The sequence below is a fragment of the Hakea prostrata genome, chromosome 4, assembly GCF_041222555.1.
Source record: "Hakea prostrata isolate BN-2017 chromosome 4, UWA_Hpros_2, whole genome shotgun sequence".
Taxonomy (NCBI): domain Eukaryota; kingdom Viridiplantae; phylum Streptophyta; class Magnoliopsida; order Proteales; family Proteaceae; genus Hakea; species Hakea prostrata.
Window position 1 is genome coordinate 49,434,099 of NC_142603.1, and position 13,928 is coordinate 49,448,026.

General features: G+C 37.7%; 1 protein-coding gene across 1 annotated transcript in view; it reads right to left on the bottom strand.

Annotated features, from left to right (window-relative positions):
• DEG2 (DEGP protease 2) overlaps nucleotides 1-13,928 on the bottom strand; it is a 61,351-nt gene that overhangs the window by 18,675 nt on the left and 28,748 nt on the right. The window contains exons 9-11 of the mRNA XM_089153369.1: nucleotides 11,209-11,275; nucleotides 10,967-11,025; nucleotides 10,684-10,783 (exon numbers count right to left, since the gene is read on the bottom strand). Coding sequence (XP_089009495.1) covers nucleotides 10,684-10,783; nucleotides 10,967-11,025; nucleotides 11,209-11,275 — 226 coding nt within the window. The remainder of the gene's footprint in view (nucleotides 1-10,683; nucleotides 10,784-10,966; nucleotides 11,026-11,208; nucleotides 11,276-13,928) is intronic.

Below are 13,928 nucleotides of genomic sequence, written 5' to 3' on the forward strand. Positions count from 1 at the left end.
TTTAATGAGTCTCGCCATACTATTCACATCTTTAGGGGGAGAGTCCTAGAGGAGAGGTGTTCTCTCCAACTCTAGACCTTCCTATCACACACATAGACTCCCATACACCACCACGATACAACTTAGGAGTTCAAGAAGAGTTTCTTGACCAGGGGGAGACTTTGGCTAGTATATCTGAGGGCTCTAATTCTCCCCCTCCATTTTTCGAACCATGTGAAGAACATAGTCAGGGGGATACCACTTCTATGAGGCACACTATTGAAGTCTTTAAAAATAAGATTGAACAAAATAAGGAGGTGTAGACTTATCAAAACCGGCCAAAACAGTTGGAGAAATGTGACATGTTACCACTTCATTCTCTTGCTCCAGAATCATATTCTATTGTTCCCCCTGAGATATCGTCTTCAAATCTTCTTATTGCTGTTAGAAACGGAGTTAGATCTTGTACTCAGCATCATATAGTTAAATATGTTTCTTATGACTCTTTGTCTGACTCTTATTGTGTTTCTGTATCCTCTCTATCATCTATTTATGTTCCTAAAAGTTGGCAGGAAGCCTAGGCTGATAAGAGATGGAAGGTAGCTATGGTAAAGGAAATGCAAGCAATGAAGAAAAATGATTCTTGGGAGCAGGATACACTTCCTAAACCTGTGGGCTACAAATGGGTGTTTGTGGTTAAACAAAATATGAATGGATCGGTCAACAGGTTGAAGACTAAACTAGTTGCAAAGGGGTTTATTGAGACCTATGGGATTGATTATCATGAGACTTTTGCCCCTATTGCGAAACTGAACACTATTAGAGTTATGTTGTCTGTAGCTATGAACAAAGACTGGAACTTGCACCAATAAGACGTAAAGAAATGCTTACAGGGGTAGTTGGAAGAAGAAGTCTATATGAAAATCCCACATGGTTTCTCTAATGACAATATTGCAAGTAAAGTTTGTCAGTTAAAGAGTCAATTTCTGAGTTAAAATAGTCTCCTAGATGCTAGTTTGGACGCCTCCAGAAGGCAGTGACCTCCACTGGGTACAAACAAAGCGATGTTGATCATACAATGTTTGTTAAGAAGTCAGGTAATAACATCACACTTCTCAATGTTTATGTGGGCAATATTGTCATCATAGGGAATGATCATGAGGAAATTCAAAGGTTGAAGGAATTTATTGGCAGAGACTTTGAGATCTAGGGAAGTTTCAATACTTTCGAGGGATTGAGGTGGCTAAATCAAAGAAGGGTATATACCTATTCTAAAGGAAGTATGTCTTTAATTTATTATCAGAAGTGGGAATTTTGAGGTGTAAAGCCGTTGATACTACTATTGAGGATGGAGCTAAACTTAAGGAAAAAGAGGGAGAACCAGTGGATAAAGGAAGATACCAAAGGCTGTTAAGGAAGCTTATTTACTTGTCCCACACCAGGCCAGGCCAGACTTCACTTAAGCTGTGGGGATAGTGAGCCAGTTCATGCATGATCCATATTTAGCTCATATGAAAGCTGTTACTAGAATACTGTAGTATTTGAAGGGAACTCTTGGAAAAGGAATACTTTTGTCACCAACTGATAATCTAAGAGTAGAAGCATACACTGATGCAGATTGGGCTGGATCTCCTGAAAAGAAGTAAATTTCAGGTTATTGGAGAAGTAAGAAACAAAATGTGGTAGTTTTATCCAGTACCGAAGCTAAATATAGAGCTATGGTTCGTGGAGTTTGTGAGCTACTATGGTTGCAAGGCTTGTTAAAAGATATTGGAGTCCAAGTTCCAAACCCTATGATGCTAGAATGGGACAACCAGGTTGCTATTAATATTGCTAATAATCATGTGCAACATAATCGAACTAAGCACATTAAAATTGACAGGTTTTTTGTTAAAGCAAAGCTGGAACAAGGGCTCATGTACATGCCTTTTGTGAGGACTGGAGACCAAGTGGTAGATATTTTCACTAAGGGTTTGAAGGAATGAGATTTCCTTCCTATTGTAGGCAAGTTGGGCATGACTAATATCTATGCCTCAACTTGAGGGGGAGTGTTGGTTGAGTTCTACTAGGAGTTCAACTCTATTAGAATTTTTGTTCATGTAATTATTCTATTTCTTGTTATCCAAGTAAGGGTATTTAATGTAATAGTGTTCTTTCCACTTTATTATAAATAGAAGGCTTGAGATCATACTAATCTATTCAAGCCATTCAAGCACAATCGTTTCTTAACAGAATTCAAAAAACCAATTTGGAAGCTCGCGCAACTGTTGAGGTGATTGAGATTTGAAACATAAGAATATATGACATGGGATGGATTGAAATGGTTGAAACAACGGAAATAGAAGACTTTTTTTTGTTTCCTATCAAGATTCATCTCAGTTTTTTCAAAAGCAAAATTTTGGCGAGATCTCATCAAAACTTGAACCAGGCTCATAATCTAATATGATTATTTATTACTTTATCCTTCGTAGTTTTGCTACTTATCCATCTCAACACCCTCATATTTGTTACCTTGCTATTTATCTATATGATGTTTCTTATCAGCCTAACACTCAATGCCATACATTATAGATGATCGTACGATGGTCGTAAAACATTTTTCTTTTGAGTTTTAAAGGAATGCGTTGATCACAAAAACCCTCGGACACACCTCTCAACTTCATCCATCTATTTTAATTCTTTGGGAAACATTATACTTTATACAACAACAACAACAAGAAGCCTTGTCCCAAGTAAGTGGGGTCGGCACATGAATTCTTGCCTTCCAGTCAACTTTGTTTGAGGCCATGCTAGAAACAAGGGCTAAACTATGCATGTCCTTTCCCACCGCTTCTCTCAAGGTTATCTAAGGTTTGCCTCTAGCTCTGCTGATTCCTTCAATCTAGATTATATCACTTCTCCGAACATGGGTATTAACAGGCCTCCAATGAGCGTGGCCGTGCCACCTCAAACAACTTTCTAGTAGCTTTAATTTATGGGAGCTACTCCTAGACCAACTCTAATATTGATTATTCCTTATGTTATCCTTCATAGTTTTGCCACTCATTCATTTTAGCATCCTCATTTTTGCTACACTAAGTTTATCTACATGATTCTTTTTAATTGCCCAACACTCTACACCATGCATCAAAGCTGGTTGAACGACGGTCCTATAAAATTTTCCTTTAAGCTTTAAAGGAATACGTCGATCACACAAGACCCTGGATGCACCTCTCCACTTCATCCACCTTATTTTAATTCTTTGATAAACATCATCCTTTATAGGACCTTTTTTAACTTTGGCGAATCTCCTCATTAAGTATTATCACCTCATTTTCTATCCGAGCATGCCCAAAATTACACACTAGATATCCTTCTTTGTTCTACTTAGTTTAAAATCTTTTAACTCAAAAAGTTGGTTTTTTATATCTCTAACTTGGCATTAATCCATGTTTGTGTCTCATCCATCAAAACAATATCATCAATGAGAAGCATACATTGATGAACTTCATCTTGAATGTATTTGGTTAAATCATCAATGGTAAGTGCAAATAAATAAGGGTTTAAAGTTGATTCTTGATGTATCCTTATAGTGATCGGGAATTCACCACCTTAGGACCATTATACCTATCCTTAACTATGTACATGTTTACTTGAAACATTACTCTTCTCTAATACTTGCTAAATTAGCTCTTGAAGGACTTTATTGTAGGCTTTTCTTAGGTCAGTAAAGATTATATGAAGAATCCTTTTTGCACTCTATATACCTTTTTAAATAAGTCTCATGATAAAGTAAATAGCTTCTATTCTAGATCTTCACAACATAAAACCAAATTGGTTCTTTTTAATAGTGGTTACATGTCTCAAGTGAGTTTTAGTTACCCTCTTTTATAATTTCATAGTATGACTCGTTGGTTTTATGCTTCTATATTTAATGTAGCTTTGAATTTTCTTTTTATTTTTGTAAATTGGTACCACAATGCTTCTCCTCCATTTATCTGGCATTAACAGGGTTTGATCCTCTACATCTCCAGATCTTCGGAGAGAGTTATTCAAACCCCCCCCCAAAAAAAAAAAAAAAAAAAAAAAAGAGAAAGAAAGAAAGAAAGAAAGAAAGACCAAGTTAGTCACCAAGCTAGCCTATAGGTTCCTATGCTCTTCCATACATCTATTGGGATGTTATTTGGACCTAGTGCCTTACTTACTTTTATCCTGCGGAGAGCTTCTTTTACTTTGGACACTGTAATTCTCCATGTATATGTACATGTTGGTGCTATGGTGAATAGTGCAGTCTTTCAAGACATGAAAACTAGAAGTATATTTATTTAGTAGGCTAGTGTTGAGAAAGTCAATTGTGGTAGAATGGCTTATTGATCAATGATCTCAAGCCTTCTATTAATAATTAAGTAGAAAGTACACTATTACAAGGAATATAATTTTACATGAATACAAACTCTATTTTAACTCCTATACAAACTCTAATTGAACTCTTAATAGAATCCAACACTCCCCCTCAAGTTGAGGCATAGATATTAGTCATGCCCAACTTGCCTAAAATAGGAAGGAAATCTCTTTCTTTCAAACCCTTAGTGAAAACATCTGCTACTTGGTCTCCAGATCTTACAAAAGGCATGCAGATGAGCCCTTGTTCCAACTTTCCTTTGACAAAAAACCTGCCAATTTCAATGTGTTTAGTTCAATCATGTTGCACCGGATTATTAGAAATACTAATAACAGCCTTATTGTCACAATATAACATCATAGGGTTTGGAACTTGGACTCCAATATCTTGCAGCAAGCCTTTCAACCATAGTAGCTCACAAACTCCATGAACCATAGCTCATATTCAACTTCAGTACTAGATAAAACTACCACATTCTGTTTCTTACTTCTGCAAGTAACTAGATTACCTCCAACAAAGGTATAGTAACTTGAAATTGACTTCTTGTCTGGAGATCTAGCCTAGTCTGCATCAGTGTATGCTTCTACTTTTAGATTATCAATGGATGACAAAAGTATTCCTTTTCCAGGAGTTCCCTTCAAATACTGTAGTATTCGATAATAGCCTTTATATGAGCTAAATATGGATCATGCATGAATTGGCTCACTATACCTACAGCATAAGATGTCTGGCCTGGTGTGGGACAAGTAAATAAGCTTCCCTACCAGCCTTTGGTATCTTCCTTTGTCCACTGGTTCTCCCTCTTTTTATTTAAGTTTAGCTCCAGCTTCAATAGAGGTATCAACTGCTTTACACCTCAACATTCCCACTTCTGATAATAGATCTAGGACATACTTTCTTTGGGATAGGAATATACCTTTCTTTGATGGAGCCACCTCAATCCCCAAGAAATATTGTAACTTCCCTAGATCTTTAATTTCAAACTCTCTGCCAAGAAAGTCCTTCAACTTTTGAATTTCTTCACCATCATTCCCTGTGATGACAATATCGTCTACATAGACAATAAGAAGTGTGATGTTAGTACCTGACTTCTTGACAAATAGTGTATGATCAACATTGCTTTGCTTGTACCCAATAGAAGTCATTGCCTTCAGGAGGCGTCCAAACAAGCATCTAGGAGACTGTTTTAACCCTTAAATTGACCTCTTCAACGACAAACTTTCCCTGCAATATTGTCATCGGAGAAACCATGTGGGATTTCCATATAGACCTCTTCTACTAACTCCCCATGTAAGAAAGCATTTTTTACGTCTAGTTGGTGCAAGTTCCAGTCTTTGTTCACAGCTACAAACAACAGAACTCTGACAGTGTTTAGTTTGGCAACAGGGGCAAATGTCTCCTGATAATCAATCCCATAGGTCTGGGTAAACCCCTTTGCAACTAATATAGCTTTCAACTTGTTGACTGATCCATCCATATTTTGTTTAACCATTAGTTTCGCAACAGGGGCAAATGTCTCCTGATAATCAATCCCATAGGTCTGGGTAAACCCCTTTGCAACTAATCTAGCTTTCAACTTGTTGACTGATCCATCCATATTTTGTTTAACCACAAATACCCATTTGCAGCCCACTAGTTTTTTTCTGGAGGAAGTGTAACCAGCTCCCAAGTGTCATTTTTCTTCATTGCCTGCATTTCCTCTACCATAGCTGCCTTCCATCTCTTATCAGCATAGGCTTCCTACCAACTTTTAGGAACAAATACAGATGACAAAGAGGATATAAAAGCACGTTAGGAGTCAGACAAAGAGTTATAAGAAACATATTTAGCTATGGGATGTTGAGTACAAGATCTGGCCCCTTTTCTAACAACAATAGGAAGATCAGAAGAAGATACCTTAAAGGGCGAGAATCGATCGGAGCGGGGCCAAGGGTAACGTATCACCTTTCTCCATCTGCTTTAGTCGGTTGTATTTCTTCCTCTGTAAGCCCTGCACCTCCTTATTTTGGTCAATCTGGTTTTGAAAGACCCCAACAGTGTGTCTCACAGGAGTGGTCTCTCCCTGGCTAGGTTCTTCTCATGGTTCAGAAATTGAAGGGGGAAGATTAGAGTCCTCAGGTATACTGGCTGAAGTCTCCCCCTGGTCAATAAACTCTTCTGGGACTCTTAAGTTGTGTTGGTGTGTGATAGGAAGATCTAGAGTCGGAAAAAACACCTCTCTTCTAGGACTCTCCCCCTGGAGAGGTGTATAGTAAGGGCAAAACTCATGAAAAATTACATCCCTGGATACAATGGTTTTCCTGGAGGGAGGATGATAACATTTGTACCCTTTCTGAGTAGCAGAATACCCAAAAAATATGCAGCATAGGCCGCGGGGAGCCAGCTTACTCTGATGGGCTGTGATTCTGGCATAACACTTGCATCCAAAAACCTTTGGGGGAATAACAAAATAAGAGGCTTCCTGAAGTATCCTACTGGGCATCCTATTCATAAGGTAAGAAGTAGTGAGTATAGCATCACTCCAGTACTGGTCAGGTACATTCATAGCAATCTTAATGGAACGGGCTATCTCTAAGAGATGCCGATTCTTCCTTTCGGCCAACCCATTTTGGGCAGCCGTATCAACGCAACTGGTCTAATGTATTATGCCAGAGTCAGAGAGATATCTTTGAAATTCACCATCAATATACTCTGTGCCATTGTCATTGTGAAGGATCTTCAAAGTAGCATTGAACTGAGTTTTAATCATATTATGAAAATCACGAAAACATCGAAAAACCTCATTTCTTTGTTTTAAAAGATAAATCCATGTAGAACGAGAGTGACAATCAATAAAAGTAACAAAGTACCTATGGCCAGTAATAGACACACGTTGGCAAGGACCTCACACATCAGTATAAATTAGCATAAAAGGAATAGGTTTTCTATTGTGAAGAGAAGGTAAATAAGTAGAACGAGTCTGCTTTGCAAAAATGCAGGCTTCACAAAAAAAATTATCCTTATTACAAGAAGAAACCAAATCAGTAAATATTTTCTTAAAGAGTTCCTAGAGGGGGGATGACCAAGCCTACGGTGCCACTGATGAAGGTTTGATATTACCGAATGGACCGGATTAGAAGATGTAGTCAAAGCAGACGCAAATTCTCCAGTCGGCTCGAGCAAATAAAGTACATTGTCTAGTTCACCACGTCCAATCTCCTTCCCCGTGACCAGATCCTGGAAGACACAGTAAGATGGGAAAAAAGTCACTTTACAATTCAAGTCATGTGTAAGACTACGATAAAGAGCAAGTTAGTAGAGAAATAGGGAACATGTAAAACTTTAGAAAAAGAAAGTGATGGAGAATGTTGAATGGTCCCTTTTCCAGCAATGGAAGAATAGGAGCCATCAGCAATTCGAACTTTATCCTTTCCAAAAGTTGGAGAATATTGTAAGAAAGAGGAGGATAAACCTGTCATATGATCTGTGGCTCCTGTATCAATGATCCAAGGAGTAGAAACTGAAGAAGCTTGAAAGCTTGTAAAAGTTTTACCTGAAGTAGCAAGGTAGGAGTTTGTATGGGTAGTAGAGGAAGCAGTGGTCGAGGCTGTACCGGCAGTAGAAGACTGCAAAATACGTTGCAGAGTAGTGAACTCCTCCTGTGAAAAACCAACGTCTGCAGAGGGTGTGGTGGAAACTGTCTCAGAAAGATTAGCCTTTGGTTTTACCTTTCTTTGTGCTCGTTTTTGCTCAAAATCAACAGGCTTCCCATGAAGTTTCCAACAATTTGCCTTGATAAGATATGGTTTGTGACAGTGCTCACACTTGACAATCTCCTTAGCTGGATCAAATTTAGTGCGAACAGACTGTAAAGCTGATTTCTCCATAATAAGAGTATAAAGCATGGCTAATCGACGACTTTCCTCATATTGAACAAGAGCATAAGACTGTTATAGTGTAGGAAAGGGAGAACGACTTAAGACTTGCACTCTGATCTGATCGTACTCCACGTTCAAACCTGCCAAGAAGTCATATACTCGAATCTTATCAATGTGCTTCTTATAAGTCGCCACATCATCTGGATTAGTGGGGTGATAATCCCCATAATGATCCAACTCTTGCCAAAGAGATCGCAACTCAGCATAATATATGGATACTTCTACATGGACCCCTGAAAATCTGTGAATTCTCTAAAGAGACCCTACATATATATGAATTCACAAACAAACCCCTAGTCTAGTCTAGTATGGTCTATGGTTTTGGTTCAATGGTTGTAAAGAGGGCTTTTTTATATTGTCGATTCAAAAACCAAAAGAACGATGGCTGAAAAAAGAATCTGGTTCTTTGGTTTTTGACAACAAAAGGTGACGGCGGAAGACAATGGTGGAAGGTTAAAAATAATTGATGGTTCTGTGATTAGGTTGCTCTAGTTTTCGATGAAGGCTTAGGCTTCTCTAGTTGGCATGATGGCAGAAGGCTTCAGTGTCTCTGGTTCTCGATGGAAGAAGGCTCCTAAAAAAGGAATCCATGGTTCTGACATTGCTACGATCAAATCACAGTGATAGAAGAAGGGCCAAGGCGATGGTGGTGCAAGAGTGGCGGTGACGACAATGGTAGTGCAATTAAAGGAAGGGCAGCGGCGGTGGTGGTGCAGGGGGATTCTTCAACTTTTCTGCTCTTCTCCTTTTCGTTTCTTTTTTCCTTTCTCTGTTCTTCTTCCCTAATTAACTGGCTCTGATACCATGTTAAGAAACAATTGTACTTGAATGGCTTGAATAGATCAGTGTGATCTCAAACCCTCTATTTATAATAAAGCGGGAAGAACACTATTACATAAATACCCTTACTTAGGTAACAAGAAACAGAAAATTACATACACAAAAACTCTAATAGAGTTGAACTCCTAGTAGAACTCAACCAACAAATTAAAACCTCTATTTTTCCTCAAATGCCTCCACTTCTTTATGGTTCTTCCTCATTTGCTGGATTAAGACAGACCAAAGATTATCTGAAGAAAGGATGTGTGTTCTTCACTTCTTCCCAAAATCTTGAATTTTTTATGGTTGACCCAACAATACATGTTAGTTGTTCAAACTTCAAATCAATATATACTTAGTTTTAGTTTAGGGGCCTGCTCTATGAATCCATGTTGTTAAAAATTCTTGAGTAATCCTAGTATGGAGGGTCATCATGGAATTAAGTGGAGATCTTGGCAGAAGTTTCATTTTTGCTTCTTTTGTTTGTGGTTATCATGTTCTTTATTATCAATTCATTGAGTGTTGATTGTATTAAACATTTAACGTTCATCGATTACAACTTACAACTCCTTGCATTTGTAGGAACAGATTATAAATCTCTCAATTAGAAGGGATATGAACAAGTACCTTTCATTGTTTCTTTATGCAAAAGAAGCGCTTTAATTGTGTTTATAAGGCTACAAATAAGGTGTGTGTGAAAGCTCAGGTAAAAAACCAGTCAAAATAGGGCCAAAACAAGGGACCAAAATTTACAAGGAAAATTCACTAGTTTCAGCCCATCCCACTGAGATGTTGACCATATCTCGGTTCCGAGGCTAGCCGAAACCAGCCTTAAAACCAAGATTTTGAACCTTGTTTGGGAGTAGCTCCAATAGATGATAATCTACAAAAAAGTAATTTGAGGTGGCATGGCCATGTTTAATAGAGGTCTTTACCCCATAGGATGAGTGACTTAATCCAGATTAAAGGAACTAAAAGAGCTAGTGGCAGACCTAAGATAATCTTAGGAGAAGCTGTGAGAAAAGATATGCATGGTTTAGGCCTTGTATGGCCTCAAATACATCTGATTGGAAGGAAGGATCCATGTAGCTGACCTCATTTTAGTTGGCACAAGGCTTATTCTAATTATGTATATCAAGACTACAAGAAAACAAATAAAGGTGCAGCAATGATACCAATTAACAATTTGCAAATTAAGGATCAATTCTGCAATGTGAATGAGAAAATCATTAAAGCAATCAACGAAACAAAATAACCACCCCCACCCCCCACCCCAAAAAAAAAAAGTTCACGTGATAAGAGTACAACTTTAATTTTTTCTAATTCATATAGGAAATCTGCATGTATCCTCCTATTTTATGAAAGCCTATGGAATTCCATATTATAATTAAGTATAAACAGGTCTTCCCAACTGCTGAAAATCCTCCTTTTTTGGTGGGGCTGAAGTTCATTTTCAATCAAGAGTTCAAGACATCCCAAAAACTGACTATAGAAAGGGATGCAGCAGTCCAATTATAAATATGACGAGGAATCACATATGCTACTCAAGCAAATCAGAAAGAAACTAATTTGAGATAAGTTCCTCACCAGTATACTTTCCATTTCTCTCATAGTCTTCCAAGAAATGATTTACAACTGTTGTGGGAATTACATACCCAATATTTTCAGCTTCTTCGGATCTGTAAACCTAAATGAAACGTCCCGTAAGAAATGTGATAGATACAGCCAAAACAGGAGATAATCTGTTTTGGGAGAAGAGAACTTGTTTGGAAATCATAATTATAATTAAACAAACATGTCTATGGGAACAATATGGAAAATTTTGGAGATGGAAAGAGAGGATGATCGCTTTAGTGCACCGGAAATCTACCTGAAATGCCACCCCAATGCACTCCCCCTTGTCATTGAAGGCAGGACCACCACTGTTTCCTACAATGAGACAATTAATTAGCAAAGAAGAAAGATGCCTACAGGAATTGATTTGAAAAATCAAGAACATAGGGTTTTTCAGCCTTTATAAGAAATCTTGGGGTGGGGGTTAAAAACCACAAGACACAATAGGAGAATTAGAAGTTGAAGCAAAATGGAACGAAAGTTGGGTGACATAACTACCAGGATTTATTGCTGCATCTATTTGAATACCAAGCAAGTCAGTTGACCCAAGAGCATAAGATGTAACCTGGCAAAACAAACAAGAAGAACCTTGAGATATTTCCTACTTGCCAATTGAATTAGATGCATGCAGTTTTTTCTTTTTTTAAGGATAATGAGAGAACATAATGTAACACAACAGGAGGAGTCCCCTTATCATGGTTTCCTAATTGGTTTGGGTCTTAAGTTATCAGTGGTTTCCTTATTGGTTTGGATTTTTGGTTATTAATGTCCTAATCTAAGAGAGTTTCCTACAAAGCTTTAGCCTTAATTACGTAAGAGTTAAAGAGTTATATTTGAGTTACATTTCCTTCTCTAATTCTAATTCAGTTTATTATAAATATATGCTTGCTGGTATGGTAGAATGCATAGATTCTATCACCCAGCCTTGTTCTCCAATTATTCTCTCTTCTTCTCCCTGAATTTCTCTTTCTTCTTCTCTCTACCTAGTACTAGTTAGAGATCATGGGATTGATTACAGTTTTATACATACGTATATACGTCTGCATAGATAAGAAAAGCTAACTTACTCAGACTGAAATTGCACTTTTCCTTTGCATCATTAAATGGGTCAATATCCTTTCAAATTGATGCGCAAATGTTTCAAAAGAACATTTTCAGATCCAAACTAGATTGAACAGTCAAACTAACTGAACTACCATCCAGCAATGAATCCTTAGCAATTAAGAACTCCGCCCAATTGCATTGATAATGGCTCTCGGACCTACACCCACTGAAGCTTCTACAGTTGTCACTCTATGTAAAATGGGGCAGCTTCTTCAGCACAAACAAAAGATCAACAAGTTGCACCCTTTACATGTGGTAAGTTTTTAAAGATGCCATCATATATATAATGTGACAACTTCTTGGCACCAACAAAGACACACAAGCCACACTGACTTAACCAGATCCAGCAAGCATAGGGTCCCTTAGAATTTGGGCCCAAAACTAGGCCCAGGTGGTGCACCAAGGAGCTGGCAAAATCTTCAGAAGGGCAATTTGGTCATTTTCTCACACCCTTTGGGTACAAAAAGGATCTAGTTAATTCCAGAATAATTTTAGGATCCAACATCTACCTTCTGTTTTCGATTGGACAACCAGTTAGAGCCCCAATCTAGTTAGGAAAGCCAGTTAGAGAGGGATCTTCCTTAGTTGTACTCCACTTTCCACAAGGAGTCTAGATCTAATTTTTGTTTTAAGTCATTCGTTAACAAGTTATTGAAGAGTCCCTGTCTGAGTAAGAGTCACAATGGAATCCAATTTTCAAGTAGGATTTCTTCGAGAAGTTGGTTACTTTTTTTTGCAAGTATTTTTTATTGGGAGATCTCAAGAACACTCCTTTCTAGATTGCTTCTTTTTTTTTGGTGGGGGGTGGGGGGGATAATTATTGTTACCCCTAGTACTACAGTTTAACTACTACTATCTTATCCCCCATATTTTTTAAAACTACGTCCAACCTTAAGTTTGTCCACATTTACTAATGCCCCCTTACCATTAAGCTCCGTTAGTTAAATGAAGACATGGCATCCTTATATATTTTAAGGATCCCAAAATTACCCAGAAGTTTTTTCTTTACTTATGTCAAGTCACATTATTATCCTTAGTTGACTATGGGAAAAAGTAGTCTTTGAATCCACCATTTTCTCTTAAAAGGTCATCACTTCTTCCTGTCAACGACTCTAAGAATATCAGTAAGGTAAAGAAGTTCAGAAAACCCATAAGGGCCTGTTTGGTTACATGAATCCATTCATGAATCTGAGAATTATATCCGTTTGGTTGTAAAAATCTAGAGATTCATGAAATCTAGAGATTCACCTTTTTACACTAAAAATGTGAATATGTAGACTTATGGGTAAGGGGTGAAATCCAAAGATTTGAAAAAAGCTATACAGTTGCACATTCACAAAAATCTACAAAATTTTAGGATGAATCCACAGATTTCATTCCACAACCAAACATTTAATTTTATAAATTATGACTCCATGGATTTGAAATCTATAGATTTGAAATCTCTAGATATTTGAAATCTCCAGACTCATGTAACCAAACAGGCCCTAAGCAATCTTTCAAAATCATGAGCTGCAATGGATTTCCAGAATCTCACAAGGAGGAACTCCAAGTTCTCTGCGAGAAGAACAAGATTCCAGCGAATATGACCAATGCAGCCATGGCTGATGTGCTGAAAGCTCTTCACCACATTGAAGGATTGTTAGACAACCCAGAATCAATCTTTGATGCAACCAAAAAGATCTCATAGAGCTCTCTTGTACCAACCCAAAAACAGAACAGTAGTTGAAACTGAAAGCAAAAATAATAAGAGATTTCTGAAACAGTTACTTTGATGGGTTGGAGAAGAGCGGGGGGGAAAAACCCCAGTTTTCCAGTTCTCATTGTGAGATCTGCCAGACTGTCTGAGAAACGATTACATGAGTTGGCTCAAAAGAAGAATAGAAGCAGTAAAAATTGCAGTCTTACCTGAAGAAGAATCAGAGGATTTGGAGAAAGAGAAACCGATAGAAGGTTATGAGATCTCTGTCAGCAAAGAAAATTAAGTAACTGATCTAGAGGTTTCTGATAGCACAGTCATCATCAACAACAACTCTGAGATTTGTAATATAGAGGAGAGCTCTGTAGTGGATTCAAGCGGTCCCAATCTTCAAGATGGTGAAGAAGTGAATAGG